This window comes from Coloeus monedula, assembly GCF_965178545.1.
Source record: "Coloeus monedula genome assembly, chromosome: 1".
Lineage (NCBI taxonomy): Eukaryota > Metazoa > Chordata > Aves > Passeriformes > Corvidae > Coloeus > Coloeus monedula.
In genome coordinates this window covers 106,437,172-106,451,365 of record NC_138781.1, presented here as the reverse complement: position 1 = coordinate 106,451,365, position 14,194 = coordinate 106,437,172, and the positions used below count along the sequence as shown (strand labels likewise).

Here is a 14,194-nt window from a genome sequence, read left to right as displayed (position 1 = left end):
TGAAGTAAAACAATTGGAAGCAGGGTAATTAAAAACTGTTATCAAGTAAGCCAACTTTGTGGTTCAAGTCCCTATAAACCAAAGAAAGCAATTACCAAAAGATTGCTGTGATGCCTTACTTCAACAAATCACTTCTTGCATGTTTCAAGTACATATGAGTAACAAAAAAGGTTCACACCAAGGCTCAAGCTTTAAAAGACAAAACACAAAAAGCCCACTTTCCACCACCAGTGCCAAAAGCTCCCTCTCCTCTATTTTGTTATTTGTTTTTTTGGCATTGTAGTACTACAGCACAGAAAAATATCACATCACAGTAATCACACTAAAAAAAAAATCCAATAAAGTACCCAACTCTCTCCGTTTTATTACAGAACACAGTACTTTATTTGCAATAAGTTTCACATTACTGTAAGTTACTGTTTAAACTCTAGGATCACATTGGGCTGAACATGAGATTTTTATCATGAAAATAACATGACAGGATCAACCTTGAAGTCATAAGCCTACAATCAGCTTTTCAATCTCCAAAGCCTTTCATTTTGTGTACATTAAATTTCCTGTCTTCATCAGACACTCGAGACACACCATTCTTGAGCTTTAAATGGATCCATCTAGGCTTACCTGCACAAGATCAAACTCTTCACTGATAGAGATCCAATCCTAAAAATTCTTACAAGGAATTGTGTTTTCTCAGTTACATGGCACTCATCAGTGTTTGGAAAGTATTTCATTCCAGCAAACTGACATTTCTTCATAAATGCAAACTAGCATTAGTATTGCTTTTAGAAGGATGTAAACTTAAGGTATTTAAGGTATTAAGAACTAAAAGCATTAACCATTTTAACAGTATTTAAAGAATCAGTTTTCAGCTTAGCAGATGTGTTATTTTTAATGAGTTTGCCACAGCTGCCATTGCCCTCCACACACCCAGTCAGAGCTCTCCAACCTCGTTACTTTCTAGTCTTAGAAACAGAAAAGCAAATTCTACCATGATAAGAAACTGTAGTAGTTGAGCATTTTAAAATCACGCACGATGGATTCTGAACCAAAAGAACCACTGTATTTCCACCCTTTTGGCAGTGCCAGACACATTCCCTGCCCAGACAGGGGCGGGAGACACAAAAGCACCAGTCTTGCAGGGAGTCCTTGTGGCAGCTTTTCAGCTGCAGATGTAACCTCACTGTAAGCCATACAAAAAACCATCACTCTAAAAAGCCTTTTCCAGAAGCCCATGAAACACTTCCTTGATGCTTTGGAAAGGAAGAGAGCACTGGCTCAGGAATAACTCAGGTGCAGATGCAAGGTAAGTGCAAGAGTGAAGCAGGCTGAACTATGCTTCACCCTAGTGAGGGCTCTGCTAAGAGCTTGTAAAGGGGAAAAACTAACACCTGCAGACACAGTAAACTAAGGCAAGAGAAAAGCTGTTTGTCCATCTACCAATTCCTCTCTCAAATCCAACTGAACAAGATTGTGAGGTCCAAACCCAAAAGTTCCGCAGTGGGATTTCTTTTTCATACTCAAGACGGGAAGTGCCTCTTTCAGGTTTTATATTTCGATTAATCCTCAGATGAGTAAGATTTATGAGCATAAGCAATTCATGACAACATCAGTTCTCATCTGTGGAGGTATTACTGCAATGCGAAAGTACTTCTGCATTACTAACTATCGGGAATATGGACAGCAAAACCATTTTATCTGAACTTGTTTTGATACAGAAAGAGTCTGGCAAGAGCCAGATTGACCATCTGACAGAACAATACCCCACCTATTTTAATACCACAGCAAGATATTATATTATTAGAGTAATACTAAAAAATTTCACCTAAACACCATTTCTTTTCTAGAATCTTTTCTTCTCCCCACATCTTTCCAGCAAATTCATCCTCATCCATACTTCAATAATGTTTCATAAATTTAAAGAAAATAGGGGGCCCAACTGATTCCAAACCGGGGGTTAGCCCTATGCCTACCCCTGGCATTGAAAGACCTGCCTGACACCCCCACACCTTGGTTTTGAGGGCTCCCAGCACCTGCCCCACGCATTACCACCCAGCTCCTCCACACAACGGTGTTCCTGCACACCAGCACCAGACAGCTGGTTGCACAGCCTTAAAGCCCCTCATCTGCCGCCATGGATCTGTGGAGCTGTAGCCTTCCCAGCACCAGTGGTGGCCACCCAAGCTCAGGGCTGGGCACCTCAGGGAGGCCGTGGGCTCTGGAAGGAGCAGAAAGAGGGTGCAGGTGCTGGTAATGGTCTGAAAGGCTGCCTCCATCTCACCCCTCATACAACCGCGATAAGAGCACCCACCATACAGCCTCAGGCAAAGCGACGGGGGGAAAGTGCATTTTCACTCCCAGGCCGCGAAAGCAGGAGGGCTGCACACCGCGAGGCACCAGGGAGCGCCCTGGGTCCCGCATGGCTCCGGCGAGGCTGAGGATGGGATGTGCGTCCTCCTTCCCGGAGGAGAAGTCGGAGGCAGCGGAGGACACCTGGAACCAGAGTGTCGGGCAGCTCTCGGGCAGGGTGGAGGGAAAGATGCTGAAATAGAGAGGCGCTGGCCGGGCCACCACAGAGTTAATCAAGGGCAAAACCCCGGGAAGGATGCGTGTTTCGAGGGCCGCTGGGGAGCCCAGTCGTGGAAGAACGGCGAAGCCGCATGGACAGTGGGAGCCGGCCCCGGCAGCCCCGGCGTTCGGCGCCCGCTCCGCGCGGCCGGGAAGCGGCTGGCGGCGGCCCGGGACCAGCCCGGGAGCCCCGCGGCCGCCGCGCAAGGTACGGCAGGCACCGCTCCGCCGCCCGCGGAGGATGCGCGACGCGGGGCTGACCATCGACGGGTTTCTCTCCGCGCCGTGCCATTCCCGGCCCCCCTTTCCCGGCTCCCGCTCCGCAGCCCTCCCCACCGCTCCGGAGGGCACCAGCCCCGGGCGAGCCGCCCTCCGCAACCGCGGCTTTCGAGGCCACCCCGTCGTCCTGCGATCTAACGGGCAATCGGGACGTATTCAGAGTTTTTTCAATTTGTGCGGAGGGACGGATTAATATTAACATATTCACCCATGACTGGACACCGCAGTTCTCCATCCAAAAATAATTCGTTTCTTGGACGGCCGCCTGCTAAGTAACGCGATTTAATAAACTTAAATTTCTCTCTCTCAAAAGTAAGGAAAATCGCCCTCCTGAACACCTCCGTAAATTTGAGAACTGATCCTTCTAAAAGACGTCCATTCTTCCCTTTACAAAGTACCCCCGAAACCCTAACACGGAGGCTAATCCAGCCTGCCTGGAGGGCAAGCCCTGAATCCTCCTCTCTTCCACGCCTTGCCCGAGGATGCGGGACGACGCGGGACTCGGGAACCAGCGGTAGCTGTTCCGAGCGAAGAGCCGCGGAGCCCCGCACGCCCGTGCCGCGGCAGCGAGCAGAGCCCCGCCACACGTGCGAGCCCCACACCCCGGGCGACAAAAATTAATAACAACAACTAACATGTAAGAAACTAGGGGCGAGTTACGAAGTTTAAAGTTTCTTGGAGAAAGAGCGGAACGGGGGAGATGCCACGAGGAAGGAGAGCGCAGCATCCCGCAAGCCGCCGGCCCCGGCGGGCAGCGACGGCGGTCCCACGGCCCCGGGACGCGCACCCGCCCGGGGACCCAGAGAGGGAGGGAGGGACGTACCGGCAGTCAGGCACACGGGCAGGAGCAGCCGGAAGGTGAGCCCGCACACCACCTCGCTGGCCATCGCGGCGGGCGGGGGTCGCGGCCAGCCGGCCGGAGAGCCGTCCCTCTCTGCGCGCCACCGCCGCTCCTAGGGCCGCCCGTGAGCGGAGCCGCCGCGGTGGCGGAGCATCGCCCGTCCCCTCCTCGCCTCGCCTCAGCCGCGCCGCCTCACGCCTCCCGCCGCATCCCGGCGGCAGCCCATGCAAGCAGCGCCGCGCCGCACCCCCGGCCCGGGGCACGCACACGCCCGCCCCCTCGGGGCTCCCCCCACGGCCCTCCCCCGCTCGCCCGGCAGCACGGAGCGGCCGCCCCGACGGCGCGGGCCCAGCCGGCGGCACCCACGGACCGCCCCGAGAGGGAATTGCCCCGCGCCCCGCCCCGCGCCGCCGGGGCCGGGCCGGTCCGCGCCTCCTCTGCCCCCGCCCCGGCCTGCGCCCCCTCCGCGGGGACCGTCCTGCTGCCGCGCTGGGTCCCGTTCTGCACTGAAAACTTCCCCGGTTTTCCCTAACGCCTCCTTTCGTGTTGGTTTTGAGGGGGAAGTTAACATTTTTTTTTTTTAATTTTTTTGGTTGTTGTTCACGGGTTTTTTTCTTGATTGGGGAGCGGTTTTCTCTAATCTGTTCACTTCCCGCCCCCCTCCCTTTTCAGCAGCCCATTTAGGTCCACAAGAACATTGTTGCCTTGAAAAAAAAAAAAAAAAATAGTTCTCCGGTGGCTAGAATGTCTTTGACTTTTCTGGAAAGCTTTTTACCCTTTAAAATACGATCCTGGTTAGAAAGTGCTGTGGGTTTAAAGGGTCTGCTTCAAGGCCCAGCTGGTGTGTCCCTGTATGTGTATTGAATGAACCTCACAGGCAGGGTTGAAATAGTGATGCTGTAATATAGAAAGTTATTAATGTTGTTATCAATACAAATAAAAATGTGTTTCATTTTTGGCAATGTATTGCAATCCCTCATACTTAAGTGAGGGAAGTTTAGACTGAACATCCTCTTCCTGCAGGTAGTGCTTTAGGTAACTTCACTCCTGTGCATAATCTGGGGTAAGACTAAGCAGGAGTAGTGACCCTGTGGTCCTTGGCATAATTTCTCAACCCTTCTTCCTGGTGAAGGACCTCATCCAGTCTTACTTCAGATGTAAAGAGTCCTAGGTTTTGCTCTTTTAAGTCTTGTTTCAATGTTTGTTTTGGGTCTTTTTTACTCTTATAATTACTTAAGCATATTTTGGTTTCCTGTGCTTTCTAAAATTATTTTCATATCCTTGTTGCAGAGAAAAATGTTTGCAAACATGAACATGACTCACAGGAAAATACAAAGTGTCTTTTAAAGAAAAAAAAAAAACTATGCGTTTGAGGGGTTCAAATGACAAGTGTTGAACCATGCAGACATCTGATTTTTGTTTTATGAAAAATGGCGATTATTCAGATATTCGAATATTATGTAACACGCTAACAGAATCTGATACAAGTATATTTAGGAAGTAAAGAACTCGAGACTTACATATATGAAAATGCTCAGGAAAGCGAAGAAAAATCAGCTACAGACAGTAATTCCATGTGCCTAATGGGTCTGATAAAGGGAAACCTATCACCAGAAACTAAGCCTCCTTTGAGGAGGTACAGTCTGCTCACAGGCAGTGCATGGAGTTAAGATGTAACCTCTATCTCTCTTAACAGAGATTGTAAGGAAGCCCAGTTCCAGCAGGATGAATGGGATGCCTCAGCTCGGTGTCTGGGCACAGCCTGTGGAAGTTGTTCCCTCCCTTCCCACATTCAGGCCCAGTGTGGCTCACCCACACGTGTCGACCACGAACCAAGCCTGGGTATGTGGTTGTCAATCTTCTGGCACAGGTTTCTGTGCACATCAATCTTTGTGAATACACCTAGTGATGGTGTCTGTAGGTGGCAGAACACTAGGATCAGTGAGTGCTTAATCTGCTGAAGTATCTGATCAGCCTGTGGTAAAGTCAATCCCAGCATTGTTTAAAGACCACGGGATCTGTCTCGAAAATTTAAAGTTACTAGGAAGCTCTCCTTGCCTTGGAGGTTACAAAGCAGCAGTTAATAGCAGTCTCTGTGTGTAGGATACATGCATAGCTGAAACATTCTGTGCACTTCGGCAATACTTCTTCAGATATTGATTGGACTTGGAAGTTTTTTTGTTTTGTTGTTGTTTTTATTTTGTTTTTGAGATTTTCAAATTCACTAAAGCAAGGGTAAAGTATTTATTACCTTTATAGTACAGTTACAAAATTCTTTACTTGGGGAAGCACTGATTTTATGCTGATGTTTGAGAAATAATTTGCCAGTTTTAAATACTTATCACAGTATGAAAAGAGGAGTTTAAATACACTTATTGCCTGACTCCTTACGTTTTACCAGACTGCTCATCTACTGCAAAATCTATGCAGCCGCAGTGCCACCTTTTGGCTAAAATGTCTTTCTTGTAAGTAACAACATCGCTTTCCCTCAACTGCTGGAGTTAACTGTTTCAATACACAGAATTTTGAGAGAACACCGAAACATCCATCGTCCAGCTGCACACCTCTGGATTGGCAAAAAGTATAAAAAAATACATGAAGCCTTACCAAGAATCATGTATGCCTTCTCTAGTTCCACTGTTGACAGAAACAATAAATGCATTAACTTCAAAACTGGAGAAGCACTTCAGCCAGCATGGAAGAAATAAAACACAGGACTCTGACTAAAATATAGAAAGAGAAACTTAATTATACAGATAATACAGAAAGAGAAACAGAATTAATGGGAAAGGGTTTGTTGGATTAAGTGTACATAACAGAGAACAATGTCTAGAAGTAAGCCAGGAGCTTATTTAGCTGATGCCAGTTTTGCAAGTGACATAATATAAAATGAATATAAATGAATAATGAATATAAAGCAGGAAGTTCGCTTTTTCCCTAAGGGCATCCAGCTTACTGAAATCACACTGTGGGCCACACAATTTTCCTCTTTCCCTCTGCAAACCGCAGGAAACTGCCAGATTATGTGAGTCCTTCAGCATCCAGTAAATGTGCTAGCAGTGGATGCAGCTATCTCACCATCTACCACCATTTCTTTCCCTTACTTTCAGCTACCAGGATCTCAGCCCCCCAGGTGTGTCATACCCACCTTAGGTGAAAACATTTTAGCACTGGCGACGTTGATGAAGCCTTAATAAAGAGTGGGAAGAAGATGTTACTTCTATAAAATAACTAACTTCAGCCGTGAAAAGAATTTGCTCTACCTCACCTTGTCACCTTCTCTGTAGTGATAACTTGGGGTTATTTTGGAAAAATGTTGCTCCTACTTCATCCAGTACACAAAATCACTGGCAGTGAATAGAGTCAGAGGCCAAGAAAGTTACTGGAGGGGGGGAAACAAGTCCGGAATGTATTGTGTCACTAATTCCATTAGGTAGAATATAACCATTTAGAACTGGGGGTTGGAGTTGACTGTATTGAGCTGACTGACTCTTTAAAACAGTGCTGTTGAGAAAAACATCTTCTACTTGCCTGAGCTTTCTTGTTTGTTTGAATCATGAACTCATGGCTTTGTTCTAACATTCACAGACTCTGAATAATATAAACAAGGGCTTGTCTAAGGATACATGTATATATATATATATTACGTGATCACACAATCCATACAGTTGGCAAGCTCCATAAATGAGTGCTAAACTAGCTGAAGAAACAAAACTCCTCTATATAAAGAGGCAGCAAGGCATTAAGTTCCACTGAGAGGCAGGAGAAGTTACTGAAGCCTTTTCAGGGCAGTTACTGCTGTACAGTGCTGGTTTATATTTGTTATTCTTACAATATGAGAGTCCTGCTTTGGGGACCTGTGGGGAAGGAAATGGCTTTAACATTTGCAGTGATGATTAACTAGCGTGTTATGTCTCTTGATCCATGCTCCCTAAGAATACATGAAAACATCCTGCTCCTCGTACCTATTCTCCTCCTGCTCAGCCCCGTCAGCAGCTGGGGGAACAGCCTGCAGTGGCCCACCAGGAGTCAAGAAATTCAGTTTTTAAGCTTAGTTCACATTCAGCTCTGACTGAAGCTGTTATTGTTCATTTCCAACATGAAGTTCAGCTAAACTTCAAAGTAATATTCAAGTTCAGTTCTGGTTCAAGAAAAGTTAAAAAAAAAATTGTTCAAACTGATTTTTGGTTCAGAGTAAGTTTAACTCCCCAGTACCAGCAGTAGTCAGTAACTATTTTATCTTCTTAAATTATGAGTTTGTCTTGCCTTACAATAAGGAAATTCATTCCACTCAAATGTATGCTGAGTAGGCATCCTTAGAAATGTTCAGCTGCCCCAGCAGAGCAGGAAAGTTTCTTAGGAGCCTCCAGATTTCCTCCACACTTGATTTATCTTCCATTCATTAATCCATAATTTCACCACTCATTTCAGATGAATTAGAACTGGGCACAGGGTGTGCAGAAAACTTACTAAAATCAGATGCAATGCCAAAGGTCTGGGATTTTTTTGCTTCCTAGCCTTTGTTAGTATTCACAAATCATGTCACAGCGTCTGCCTAGAACTTTCATCTTGCTCAGTAAATATCTATTTATAGAAACTCTTGTTGATTGCTGGTCTTCTTCTAATGGGTTTTACAATCTGGTCAATTAGGAAGCAGCAAAATGTTATTATCTTTACCTGAGGATAATGTAAAATACAACAGGAGAGACCTGACACATACTCAAGCAGTTCTATTTCATCATATTTTGTAGGACATCAAACCTGGCAGAATACAAATGGTGTCTCAAAGTGTCATTGACTGTCAATGCAATTATAAAGGAAATCTGTTCTTGACTACTGAACATTTCCACATAGATCAGAAGTTAATCATTAGGAACAACATTCATTATGACTGTTTAGGGAAATGGCATTGTCTAGTGGTCAGTGCAGGGGACTAACAAAACAGAGCTGCTGACTGAACTGATGGAAACACATCCCCAAGCTCCTCCAGCTTGCATTGTGTGGCTGCATCAATAATACAGGAAAGCTCATCCATATCCTTTAACAAGAGAGGCTAGACAAGGTGGAAGCAAGTGGGATCTTTGCACAGAGCTGTGACATTACATACCTGTGAATTTACTCATATTAGGAGTAAATTTTAAAAATTATACATTAGTTGTGTTTGCTCCTTTCAGATCAAGTAAGCTTCAGCAGGCAAGCCACTGTTTTGTTTGCTTGCAAGTTTCTTTTCTTGTTGAAATAAGAAATATAGGATAGCTTCAACAGTTAATGATTATCAGTACTGTTAATATTTTTTCTGATTAGATTATGAGATTTCTCTGATTGCTGAGGCAAATTATGCCAGGGAACTTTAAGCACCACACCTCAGTAGTGATCAAGAAAAAATAGGAAAAATAATTCTAATTCAGCATGCATGGTTTACCTGCCTGTATGTAATCACATTATACATTGGAAGAATTTCTGAAAAGGTTGTGCAAAGTCTGAAAGGATTGTTCAATAAACAATGAACCACAAATTTTCCCTTGCATGGTCTGAGTCCAAACATGAGCAGACTGTCAAATAACAAACAGGCATGTCACATAATTAAAACTGTCTAGTAAAAGAGATGAGCTTGTCAAGAGTGTTTTTCAATTTGAAAAAAAATACAAGTAATAAACCTCCTACTCGTCACTAAAAAAGAATTAACCATTTTGGGTATTTGTTTAATACATTTACATTTCAAGCATATTTTAAAGAAAATTTACAAACAAGCTGGAACAACGCCACAAAATACAATTATTCTTGTTATGCTCCGCAACCAAGGTCATTGGTTTGACTATGGATAATTACAATGTGATCATGAAGTGCATGATGAAATAAATTAAGTGGTTCCAAGACAGTCCTGCACAGATTGTTGTAAACACAGAGCTATGCAACAGATCTGAGCTAGCTGGAATTAAACATGAAACATTCATCTGGACTCCGTTGGAAATGGCTGTCAGCGATGCTCTGCGGTGGTGACGATATGATTAGTGGCTGGCGGAGAGCTGGGCCTTTGCATCACAGAAGTACCGTCGCAATTTACACTTCTGCTGGCGGCATCAGTGCAGAGCAAAGAGAAAGGAGGCTGAGCAGATCCCAAAGCAGGCTGGACCAAAACCAGAATTCTCTGTGGAGCAGTATAACAGTAAAATAATAGATTTATTACCCAAGTGAAAGAGCAGACATCAGTTCACACACCTGTGCTTCAGCCAGAACTCCTTCCTCCAGCTGAGCCTACGCAATCAAGGAAACCACTAACTCCTGCAGGTCCTTAGCTCAGATCCAGTTTAGGCTGACTGCGGCTGAACTGCATCATTCCTGAAGGCTGGGCAGTGGGCAAGCATACCCTAAAAACACTCTTCTTCACTCACATGGGATCCATGGCGGGGAGCACTTGCACCTAGTGAGACAATGAAATGCCTTCAGCCTGCTGTCTCTTTCCAGTTTCCCCACATCTTCCACCTCATTCCTCCCTGCTTTTCTGTGGATCCTACTGTTGCAGCACCCACTCTCTGAAAGGGCTGGAGAAGCACAACCCGTCCTTTATCTTCGCTTTAAATGGATGTTGAAGAAACCCTTATAAAATCTGTGTGTGTTGTTAACACACCTTAGGCAGCCTCAGGCAGATCTGCAATGTAAGGAAGCAGATGGGAGTTCCAGGTTGAAAAGGGAAGTGGGTCCAGCAGGGCTCTGCTAGGAAAGCTGCTGGCATGCCTCATCTCAGTCACCTGATGGGTGAGCAGACACATAGTCCTTCACCTCTCCCCTTCCCTCATTTTTTTCTGTCCCTGCAGGATAAATTCCTTGAGAGAAGCCCTTAGCAACTAGAGGATAAACTTGGCTGGGAGGAGATGGACCAAATGAGGAAGAGAAGGGAAGGAAATGGTTTATGTTCACACACATATGTGTGTCTCATCCCTGTCTTGGGTAGGAAAGAGGGAGTCAAAAAGCAGGAGAGGAAGTCAGCTGATGAATGGCTTCAGGCAAAAGTGAGAATTACCTGGCAGAGTTGCTCCATAGAGCAGTATACATTTTAAAATAATTTTTAAAGCTAACTGCTTTGGATAGAGGTATCTGTCCCCAGAGCAATCAACAATGGAAAATCAAGCAACAATAATTTTCCATTCCAGTGACCAGTGCTATAATTAGATAATAATGCTAAAAATTTAGTCCACTTTGAGGTGAAACAGGAAAGTCATGTGTGCTGCCTGACAGCTAAAGAAAAAAAATCCCTGTTAATTCATTTACAGGGACTGTTTCTGCGGTCAGACGTATATTTCTTTAGTAGTGAAAACTCAGCAGCTCCAAATTATTACTGCTGAACTAAGGAGAGAGCTTCAAGCTGAGCTCTCAAACATCATGTGACACCAAGGACCAGACACCCTGCACACATCATTGATGACCTGGACAACAGGCACGGACTGTAAACTCTCCTCTAAGCCAAGGAGTCAAAGCTGGCAAATGACAAACATATTGACCAGTGTGAGAAAACCTGGAATACCACTGCTTGTAACACATTTGTTTCATGGCACAAGAGGACAAGTTTGTCTTAGAAAAACACTGCCTTCAGTCTTAAGAGGAAGAACACCACTGGAAAAAGCATACAAAACTTACAAAGCACATGACTGGAGTCACAGGATGGAATACTAATTAATATTTTTTTTTAAAAAAGCTCAATTTTAAGTCTTCATTCAGATACTAGTTTGATTCAGCATTGCATTATAGGCTAAAAAAATGCTAATTAAAAACCCTCCAAATAATATAAATATTATTTTCTCTCTAAAATGAGAGGGAACCACTTCAAGTTATGCCAGGGGAGGTTTGGATTGCATATTGGGACAAATTTCTTCACTGAAAGTGTTGTCAAGCACTGGACAGGCTGCCCAGGGAAGTGATTGAGTCACCATCCCTTGGGGCATTTCAATAATATGTAGATGTGGCACTGAAAGACGTGGTTAATGATGGACTTGGCAGTGCTGGGTTAGTCACTGGACTCAGTGATTTAAAGATCTTTTCCACCGTAAATGATTCTATGATTCTGTGATTCTTCTTGTTCCTATGATCTGGGGTACAAACTGAGATTTGAATGTGAAATCAATGCAGGCATGTGAACATGGAAAATATTTTGGATCCCATGTAAGCATTCCCAAACTTGTTTCATTAAATAAATAAACCAAACCAAAACAAACAAAAATAAAAACAAAACAAATTTTAAAAACCAAAGCAAACAAACAAAAAGACCCAAACCAGAATTATAGATTCAGACCTATTTTTTGCTAGATAATGAGGTCCTTTTCACTGCTTCTGAATCTTTTGGATCATTATCCAGAGATATAATTTTTTCCATTTGCATTATAGAGAGAGTATAAACAAAAAGTTTTGGAATTCATTCTGGGAATAGATCCTTTCAGCTACATATAGAGGAGTTGTACCTACCCTGGTAGTTCTATTGTGTTTTCCCATTAATTCTGTATTTTTCTTTTTTAATTGTATTTCCACACTTAAAATTACTAAAATCTATCTGAAAATAAGACAATAGTAACTGAACACACTGTTGAATCTGCCCAGAAAAAAAAGGAAATGCATGTTTTAATATGGCAAGTGGATTAAATTTCTGAGTAGGTTTATTATTCATAACGGGATCAAGTCAATCTCCTAAGAAGCACAAGGAGCTTCACAGTATCAGATTCAAATGCTGATGTGCAGCCCTCTGACATTGTGGGATTCATAAACCAATTTCTTGTTGTTTTTTTCTTTTTTTATTCTACAGAGAGCTGTACTGGGATTCAGGTAATTCATGTGTGACAGATCCATGAGGCATCCACCTGCAAGTGACACAAAACGGGCAAAGCAAGCTCAAGTTTTTGCATCTGTCCAACTCCAACAAGGCTCAAGTAGGTGGTTCCCAGCCCTAAAACACACACAGTACCAACAGCAAGGTCAAAGGATCTACACCACTACACTTTCTCAAGTGACTGTGCTGCTGCAGAAATCTCTGCTCTCATGGTGACTTGTTTGATAGCTGAAGTGGGCACATGTAAAGATTAGGTGTGTGATACATTTTACATACATGGATATTTTCACCACTCGACTTGGGAGCCCAGTCTTCCAATAGAGAGCTGCAGGCACCTCCAGAGGGCAATCCAGAGCTCCTGCTTTGAGAGTGCTGGATTTTTCTCTGAAGGTACTCATCTCTCCCTCCACTAGCTCCTTAGCAAGGCTGGAGGGTTGGTAGTGAGTCCATTCCTTATGGGCAATAGGGACAGAAGGGCAGCAGGATGCCAGGACTGCCCAGCTCCTATGCACAGTAGCATTCTTTGCCATGAGGTCATGAGTCTACAGCCTGAGATACCTGACATTAGGCTGAGTAAACGAGCCCTTTGCATCCTTACCTCTTGGTCAACTCAGCTCAGATGGAAAGAGAAATTAGCAGGGTAAAGGATTGGCTGGATGGACACAGAGAGAGAGTTGTGGTCAATGGTTCTATGTCCAGCTGGAGGTAGGTGACAAGCAGTGTTTTCAGGGCTCTGTCGTGAGACAGGTGCTCTTCAGTATCTTCCTCGATGACACAGAGAGTGGGATCAAGTGCACCCTCAGCAAGTTTGCAGCTGGCATCAAGCTGAGCAGCGCAGGTGACACAATAGAAGGAATGGATGACATCCAGGGGCACCTGCACAAGCTTGAGAAGTGGGCCCACGAGAATCTCATGAAGTTGAACCAGTTCAAGTACAAGGTCCTGCATCTGGGTTGGGGAATCCCAGACATGAGCACAGCCTGAGAGAGAAACTCATTGAGAGTAGCCCTGACAAGAAGGACTTGGGGTTTCTTGTGGATGGAAAGCTGGACATGACCCAGTGATGTGCACTCACAGCCCAGAGTGCACTCCTGGCCTGCTTCAAAAGCAGCGTGGGCAGAGGGGAGATGATTCTGCCCTGTGCTCCCCTGGTGAGACCCCACCTGGACTGCTGTGTCCGGCTCAAAGGGCCCCAGTACATGAAAGATGTGGATTTGTTAGAGTGGGTCCAGGGAAGGGACATGAAAAGGATCAGAGGAATGGAGCACCTCTTCTATGCAGACAGTTTGGAAGAGCTGGGGTTGTTCAGCCTGGAGAAGAAAAGGCTCTGGGGAGACCACACTGTGACCTTCCAGTACCTTAAGAGGCCTTATCTAAAAGGAGGGAGAGGTACTTTGTATGCAGGCAAATAGTGACAGGATAAGGGACAATGGTTTTAAACTAACGGAGGGCAGGTTTAGATTAGATGTTAGGAACAAATTCTTTACTCAGAGGGTGGTGAGGCACTGGAACAGGTTGCCCAGAGAAGTTGTGGTTGTCTCATCCCTGGAAGTGTTCAAGGCCAGGTTGAAGGGAACGCTGAGAAATCTGATCTAGGCCCAAGGTAGTGAGGGTTGGAACCAGACCATCTTTAAGGTCCCTCTCAATCCAGGCTGCTCCATGAATCTGTGATAAAAATGCAACAGTAGAGGGCA

At 44.9% G+C, this 14,194-nt stretch overlaps 1 protein-coding gene across 1 annotated transcript in view; it reads right to left on the bottom strand.

Moving 5' to 3' along the window:
• Positions 1–3,731, bottom strand: part of PIEZO2 (piezo type mechanosensitive ion channel component 2) — a gene marked incomplete at both ends in the record, with an annotated part of 288,576 nt that extends 284,845 nt beyond the window's left edge. Inside the window, one exon of the mRNA XM_082284749.1 lies at positions 3,668–3,731. Coding sequence (XP_082140875.1) covers positions 3,668–3,731 — 64 coding nt within the window. The remainder of the gene's footprint in view (positions 1–3,667) is intronic.
• Positions 3,732–14,194: the final 10,463 nt, after the last annotated feature.